General features: G+C 38.4%; 1 protein-coding gene across 1 annotated transcript in view; it reads left to right on the top strand.

Annotated features, from left to right (window-relative positions):
* The first annotated feature begins 3,328 nt into the window (after positions 1–3,328).
* Positions 3,329–8,843, top strand: part of lrp6 (low density lipoprotein receptor-related protein 6) — a 56,262-nt gene continuing 50,747 nt past the window's right edge. Inside the window, exons 1-2 of the mRNA XM_041780323.1 lie at positions 3,329–3,603; positions 7,805–8,201. Coding sequence (XP_041636257.1) covers positions 3,549–3,603; positions 7,805–8,201 — 452 coding nt within the window. The 5' untranslated portion in view covers positions 3,329–3,548. The remainder of the gene's footprint in view (positions 3,604–7,804; positions 8,202–8,843) is intronic.

The following is an 8,843-nucleotide window of genomic DNA, read 5'->3' as shown; positions in this document are numbered from 1 at the left end:
TACCCATTTTTGCCAATTTCTGCCTATTTTTCTGCCTCAGCAAACCCATTTTTTTGCCTGTTTAAACCACTTTACTTCTGCTTTTTTATTCCATTTCACCGTATTTTTCACCAATTTCTTCCACTTTTAAGCCAGTATTGCCACTGTTAACCCCTTTTTTTGACAATTTTTGCCATTTTTAACCCATTTTAGCCATTAAAAAAATAATGATACTTTGTGGTCAAAATTAACAGTATTTTTTGTCCAAACACACATATTAACATTTCTGTTAATATGTGCAAATCAAATTTTAACAACCTCAGGGCAGAAAGTACCTCGACACGAGTTTTTTTAGGTAATCTGAAATAAAGGAATGCAAAACTCTCTAAAAATCACTGAAAGAAGAGGGAACTTAGCCTTGAATAAAAGTTGAAATAGCCTTATCTCACAACTGAGTTTATCTGCTGCTCCATTTCTGGAAACCTCTGTCAACTCTAACCTCCAGGTTGTTGACAGGATTTGAGGAAGGGTGCAGGAGAACGTGGAAAAGGGTTGAACAGGAAGCAACATCTTCTAGTTATAGGTAACTTTTCCACTTTATTATTTCTACAGTTTGACTTACTGCATACCTAAAAAACCTGAAAAGTGTGATTTTTCTGACATTTAGAAAATTTTATTTTGACATGTATATCTACAAGGGGGAAGGAAAGTAAAAAGATGGGGGTTTGAGACACATCTCTGCTTCAATGAGAGGTTTTTAATTCATTTTTTGCATTGTGTTTCTAAAATTTGTATTTCTTTATTTGGATTTCTCATGGGTTCAAATGTTCATCAAATGTAGAAAGAACTTTTAAATATCTTCAGTGTACTTTATCAATGAATTCATTGTCAATAACTGAATTGTATTAACATTTGTGGTTAATTTGTCAGGCTACTGCCGTAAAGAAGTCACTTTTTTACTGTGAACCTGATTATGAATAACAGTCTTACAGTAAAGCATTGCTGTAGTTATCCTACCTTAACAGCAGTATTATAGCTGTTAAATCCCTTTATTGTCGTTCTATAAGCAAACTACTCTGACCGTGAGTACTAGTACTTTCACCACAGAGGCTGTGAGTTCTTCCTCCAGCTCTGTTGAGAGTAAACTGTGATAAACTAGTCCCGCAGGAATGTTTGTTCACCTCCAGCAGCTCGTCCGAGTCTCTGTGTTGTGCTCCTTCGTATTTAGCTGCACTTTAACGTGCTCTAGACGGGGCGTTTTCCGTGTTGTAACATTATCTTTGGCCGGAGAGCATGAAATCAGAACAACAATAGAGAGCAGAGGAGCCGAGGAGGAGCGAGGAGGCGCTGGAGGAGTGAAGGGCCGTTCGAGAACGAGCCGGATCTTTGAAGCGACTCACGACTCTCTGTAATTAACTCAAGGGCAGCCAGGGGGGCCGAATATTCTAATGCAATTTAAAGCTCTACATTCAGATCTACTGATCTTTATGCTGCTATTATGTGTGAAGTCTTGACCAATCAAATCAGAGCATTTTACCATACCTATGCCTGTTACACTCAGACAGCATTTGACAAAGCGAGGGTCTGTCCCCTAAGGGAAGAAATAATAGATATAGAAGAAATATATAGAAGAAATTTAAAAAAACGTTATTAATTGTCCAATAATTTAAGAAGCCAAGGAAGTTCTAAGAGGACATGCATCAAATTGTATTTTACTGAATTTTCCCTTTATTATTAGTCCACTTTGGTCATTTTCAAGTTATTAACTTCATCATGGGGAAACCAGTGACGTTATCCTGAGAAAACAAGATAAATATGTTGAGATCTGCCAGTTTTAACCCATTTTTTGCTGCTTTTTGTCACTTTAAACCAATTTTTACCACTTTTTGCTCAGACCTGACTTTTTGTATTTTCTCCACTTTTCCACATTTTTACAACTTTTTGCTGCTTTTGCCCTTTTTGCCACTTTTACCTCAGTTTTCCACTGTTGCCCATTTCAACTTAAATTATCACACTTTTGCCCTTAAAAAAAAACTTGAATTTGCAACTTCTTCACCCATTTTTTCACTTTTAATCTATTTCTGCCATTTTTTGCCCACTTTTATCATTTTTTGTCACTTATAACTTATTTTGCAGCTTTTTGCCAGTGTTTGCGATTTTGCCCTATTCTACTACTTTTCCCAACCTTTTTACAACTAATTTTTTTTTTTTTTTAACTCTTTTTCAAAAAAATTTTTTGTCACTTTTTGTCCATTTTTGCCATTTTGTGCTTTTTTTTTTTGGCAACTTTTAACCCACTTTCTGCTGCTTTTGCATTTTTATGATATTTATTCAACCACTTTTTCATTGATTTTTTTTTTTTTTCATTTTTAACCATTTCTGTCACTTTTTCGCCCATTTTGGCTATTAGTTGCAACTTTTAACCAAGTTTTGCCATATCATTTTGAAACCTTTTGGCTTATGTCTGTCAATCTTGCAATTTTTCTCCTTTTTTTTCCACTTTTTACACCCATTTTTCCCCATCCTGGCACGTCATTTTGGAGTCCATTGTCCATTCTCTGCTAATTTTTACCTCTTTCATCCCATTCTTGCTGCTTTTTGTCACGTTTAACCCACCTGTTTCAACCATTTTGCCACTTTCCATCCATTTCTGCACATTTTGGCCACTTTTAACCCATTTTTTTGCCCATTTTTGCAACCTCTTTTTTGCCACTTTTTGGCCCACTTTTTCCACCCTTTTTGTGATTTTTCATCCATTTTTCCCTTTTTTCCTACAATGATTGAGTTCTTTTTCATTAAAGTTATCTAAATTATGGTCTCAGATGATGTAGCTATGAATTCTGACATTACTTTCCTGATCTTTTAGCTCAGTGTGCCCCTCCACATTATTTACATCACCAATAAAAAGATCATTCTGTTTTAAGAGAAAGGGTTTCCATTTTCAAGAAGGCTATACTGTACTACAGTAAAAACGACTAACATTCCATTTTTGTTGGTTTGATAAGAACGGTTATTATTCAGGTAAAAATAAATAAATAAATAAAATGTTATTGCAGCTTAACTTTACAATGGACCATGATTTTGTAGACCTCCATTGGGCTCCCAGTCTGGCTGGCCCCTACAAATCCCCCCCTTTTATCCCTTCTTATTGGCGGCCTTGATGCTTGGCATTAAATCCGTTTTAGAGCCAAAGGAAACGGTTATTATTTCAAAGCTGAGCCAAATGATCTGATCGCTAAAATAATCCGGATTTCCCATCACTACAGTGGAGCAGGAGGAGGAGGAGGGGGGAAAGGGGGAGAATGGGGGAGGAGGGGGAGCAGCAGCAGCTTCCTCACAGCGGAAGGAGACGACGGATCTCCTGCAGGACAATGTGAGGCACGGAGAGTTGATCCAACGCAGTTAGCCGCAGCCAGGATGGACGTGGGGATTATTTGACTCGTTTTATAGCTCGATCACAGCCTGAATACTGTCGGAGGATCATTTTAGTTCTGCAGAGGAAGCGGCCGCAGCGATGGGAGTCCTGCGCTGAGCGGAGCGCGGCGGCAGGGCCAAGAAACGGGAGAAAGATGGGTGTCGTGCTGCGGAGCCTGTTGTTGTGTAGTTTTTGTTTGCTCATACGAGGTGAGTTGCATTGAAAATCTACATCTTTGCGGCTCTTTTCGTTTGTGTGTCATATGTAGATGTGTAAAAGTGTTGTTGGGAGTTGTTAAATTCAGTTTTAAGGGGTGATTTTCGATGCTGTGTCCGGGCCAGGGCCCTCATTCCCGGGGTAGATTCCCGAGCGGAGCTAACGTTGCATCCGAGGTGCATTCACGTGCGCCTCGGATGCTCGGAGTTACTGAATTTCTGAGTCCTTCGCCCGACTTTGTTGTGTTTTTAAATGAACAGCACGTCAGCCACTTGTGATATGGTCTGTTTAAGTCACCAAAACGTTAAATAGCTGCTATTTGTTATTAGAAACTGATTTCAGAACGCAGTAACAACAGAGGAATAACAATGGAGTTTAAACTTATATGACGAAGAGTAAATAAATCATGAAGAAGTTTGATATTTGACAAAATTCTAACCTAAGTCAAGTGTTTCTTAATTATACGTTGTACATTCTGCTTTCTCAAAAAACAGAGTTGATTTTCTAACTTAAAAGCGCCGCTTTGTGAAAGTTTCCACCTGAATTCTTGTTTATCCGACAATTTCCTTAGCTCATGAAGCAGCGTTAGCCAGGCTGCTATGCGTGCTCTCCGCCTGTTTGCTGCTGGAAGCGGTGGAGAAAGAAACCACAAACAGCCTGTGTTTAGCTGGAAAAATGCCCCACAAATCATCCCCGCCCCTGCTGGTACATATTTTAAGACTAGATTTATCATTTTGAGTAAGTTTCCGGTGGCTGTTATCTCGATAACTACTGATTTAGTAACTTAAACGGGCTTGGATCGGTGAGTGGAAACGTTAGACTCTGGGAAGCATTTAGCACAACAAATGCTACGTTAGCAAGTCATTTAGCTAGTTAGCTGGAGAAAGCTAACATAAAAAGAATAAAATGTACCTTAATGTTCCCTTTTACTAATTAAATTCATACATAAATCTCTGTTTGAGTTGGAATAATCCATATCTAACATGTTTTGGTGTTATGCTAATAACATGTTCGCTAACTGAGGTCATTACTGCTCCAACAAGTCTGACATAAAACTTGGTTTGACCTAAAGTTATAGAGATAAGGTTAAGAAGTTTTGTTGTAAATAGGCGTTAAATATTCCAATTTATGTGTTGAATAAACAGACAAACTTTATTGTTTGCTGTAGGCCAACATAAAGCCAAAATAGGTGTTAATAACCTACACGTTAAGTAACATATGTATGTGAAAAAACATGTTAAAACGGAAAAATAATAGAAGAAATACACATTCTCATAAAATACTGAAGGAGAACAGATCAATAACTGTATGTATAAATAAAATAATGAATCTGAAAGCTTTTCAAAACAAGTTACAAAATGCTAAGCATCAAAAAATAGAAATATACCCAAAATAATAGCAAATAGACAGTAAAGAAGGCACTGAAAGACAGCTAAGAGAGTTTTAGTGAGCATTTTGAAAGAAATTAATTGATTCATTGCATGTTGCCTAGTTATTTTATAATTATATGTTTGTTAATTGTTTTTCTGTAAAAATGAAGATATTATTTAGTGTGTTAATTTTGTCCAATTGACCAGAAAACTCTGAATCTGACCCGCTGGAATCAAAGAATTTTGGACAGTTCTGGTTGTATAATGTATAAAGATTTCTACAGATGTTTGATACCTCCATGAAATTTAATAGCACATGCTATTTTAATGATCAAGAACATTTAGGAGCTGTTAGGTTCATCACTCATTTTTAAGCCCTCACTCATCATTGGTTGTTGTATTGTCGTGTGCTATCGATCTATTCATCAGACAGCTTTGTAGGAGAGGAGTAAATCCATCAACAATTGAAGGAAAACCCTGCACTGTCTAAATAGCACAAATGTGTTCAGTACTGAAATGTTTCCAACATTTATGACAGCTAAAACAGTAAATTTACCAATATTGCATGCCTGAGACCGTCTGTGTGTCTGCGGTTTTAACCGATCTAGTTTTAGTCTCTGGAAGGCTGAATAGTATGTTATTGTATAACGAGAGATACTGGAACTATAAAATTACATCTTTTCCTAGAAAACATCATGAACGGTTATCAGTCATGATAAGTTATTTTCAAAATGGTCTGGGATGCTGTGATTAGCAGTAATTTGGTAGTTTAGAAGCTACGCACACTCACACACATTAAAGGCTGTTCCATCAGCTGATGCAATCTGTGAGTACAAACAGTATATAGTATATATTCTGCCGATATGGGCAGATATTCACAGCTGATATAGGCTGATATTCAAAGGAAATTAAGATTGATATTCACAGCCATTACAACCTGATGTTCACAGTTAATGCTGGCAGATATTTACAGCCAGTGTAGGCCTTTATTTGCACCTAATAAGCAATGATTTATTTACATTATAGGATGATATTTACAGCTGTAATATGCCAGTAAAAAAGCAGATGTTTACAGCAAGTAAAGGCCAGTATTTGTCATCAGAATAAGCCAGTTATTTAGCCAATTTAGCCCAGTATCTACAGCTGATATAGGCCAATATTTAAAGCTTATATAGGCCAATATCAGCGTATCCGCGGGGTCTTGAAAAGTATTAAAAGGTGATAAATCAATTTTGGGAAAATTAAGACCCTTAAAAAGTATGAAAAAGGCTTATCACGACTTTATGAAGTCTTAAATTTTGAAAGTATTTTTTCTGAATTAGCTGTCCAAGAGTTTGAGTCCCAAAAACATCATGAAAGTGTGTGAATTTATTCATTTTTATTAAAAAACAAAGATGAACAGGTACATAAAAAACTCACTATTGTGAGTGCGTTCGTAAATTGTCTCTGAGAGCGCCAGAGCGAGCTATATCACTGATGTAAATGGTTAACAGCTTGAAGTGGTGGTGAGGTATTAAAAAATATTGAGAAGGTCTTTAAAAAGTTTTTTAAAGGTATTAAAATTAACTTCAAGATTCCTGCATATACCCTGAATATTTACAGCTGATTTAGGCCAATGTTTACAGCTGATATAGGCATATATTTAAAGCTGATACAGGCCTATATTTAAACCTTACATAGGCCAGTATTTACAGCTTATATTGGCCAATATTTACAGCTGATATAGGCCAATATTTACAGCTGATATAGGCCTATATTTAAAGCTGATATATGCCTATATTTACAGCTGATAAAGGCCAATATGTACAGCAATATAAGCTTTTACTACAGCCAATGTAGCCTGATATTTACAACCAATTCAGCCTGACTTTTTGCCAATATAAGCCATTAATTTTGACAAAAATAGGCCAAATAACTTGCCAATGTAGGCTGATTTTTAGTACCAAAGTAGGCCTATTATCTAGCCAATTTAGGCTGGTATTTACGGTAGATATAGGATGATATTTGCAGCTGATTTATGGTGATTTTTTACAGCCTGATAATATCATGCATCTCTTAAAGGGACTCTTAACTCTCTCATAGTTCTTCCTTATTTTATCTCCATCTGAAATCATCCAGTATTTCCCTTTATTCATGATTGTTTTTTGTCCTTTAATTTCCCTTTTGTTTTTATCCTTTGCCATTTTTCCACTCTAAAACTGTATGAAATACTTAACAATGATTATCGACGGAGAAAAGCATGAAAGTAACACAATGTAAGCTGTGAAATATGTCAGTATGTAGTAGAAATATGAGAAAATAAAACCCCCAAAAGTTGCAAATAAAGTGAGTATTTAGCAGAGTAACCATCCCGTCCTGATGTGTCCCCCTGCTGAGTTCAGCTCGTGGAGGTTCGTACGTCTGACAGGCTTTAGATGTAGTAAATATTTGCTGAAGGAAATTCCCCCTGCGTGAGTGAGGATAGGGGAGTCGGGGGTTTCTGTGACCTCCGTTCTTTCAGTATGGATGTGTGGGGTTGTGGGTTCGGCTCAGAGCCAGGATCCTGCAGAGAGGAAGTCCAGAGTCTGAACTGCCACTCGCCTCCTCAGCGGCTCAACGACACGACGAGTTAACACCACAGGCTGAGGGTTTATTATTCTTAAAGTTCATACAGGGGTGGGGGGATCCTGTCACAGGTATGAGGGAAAAATCACCTTTAGCGTGGTGACGTTGATCTGAAGCCGTCTGGATTCATGAACAACTTTTTTATTTTTTCACTAAGTTTAACTGATGTTTTTATGCTTATTTAAAAGTAAAGTTTAATGCTGATTTCTTTGTCTTCCAGGCGTGCCGCTGCTTCTGTTTGCGAACCGGCGGGACCTTCGGCTCGTGGACGCGGCACACGAGAAGGCCAACGCCACGGTGGTGGTGGGAGGGCTGGAAGATGCCGCCGCTGTGGACTACGTTTATTCACAGGGACTTATATACTGGAGCGACGTGAGTGAGGAGGCTATCAAACGCACCGTTTTTAACCAGTCAGGGGCCAGTGCCATTCAGACGGTAATCCCTGGGCTGGCGTCCCCAGACGGACTGGCCTGCGATTGGTTAGGGAGTAAACTTTACTGGACGGACTCAGAGACTAATCGGATCGAGGTGGCTGAGCTGGATGGGTCTCTGAGGAAAGTTCTGTTCTGGCAGGAGCTGGACCAGCCTAGGGCCATCGCTCTGGACCCCCAACGAGGGTGAGTGTTAGTGGGTCTGGGGCCCGGCAGCATCCATACTTTAGATGTTTCTGTACTATACTGGTCTTTGGGGAGTTTTCATGAATCAATCCTGAATGTTGTTGGCTAATGTTGAAGTTGGCGAACAACAGGCATCAAATCTGATGAACTTAATTGGTGGATGTTGCCGTTGGTGGTTGGTGTTGGAGTTTTGAGATATCTGAGAAATCAGCATTTGAAGGTGGTGTTATTTTGTCGTTTTCACTGCAATTTTTTTTAGCTATTTTGTTCACAGAGAGGGAGGGAAGTGAGGGAAGCCACTTTTTTTTACTGTAGACCAGAATGCAGTTATTTGTGTTTCCACTGCCAAAATTTGGGAAAGGTACCAAAATAGCTGCTCCATACGGTCCTGCTTTTTTGGTACCCTTCTATTCACCTCCCAGGCGTACCCATGCAACACTAAGGGGTGGAGCTAGACTCACCGCAGTCCAATGATTGGCCAAAAGAATCAACGCTTCCTGTGCCAAAAGCGGTTATAACGGGCCAACAAAATACACAATGTTTTGTGCATAGTTAAGCACCTCGGGGTGCCTTTTTAACAGCTTTTCCCCTTTGTTTTGTTGTAATTATGCTTTTAAAGGAAAAGGCGATTTTTCTATTTAG

This window comes from Cheilinus undulatus, linkage group 23, assembly GCF_018320785.1.
Source record: "Cheilinus undulatus linkage group 23, ASM1832078v1, whole genome shotgun sequence".
NCBI lineage: Eukaryota > Metazoa > Chordata > Actinopteri > Labriformes > Labridae > Cheilinus > Cheilinus undulatus.
The sequence above is the reverse complement of the archived record's forward strand: the minus strand, read 5'-3'. Positions and strand labels throughout refer to the sequence as shown.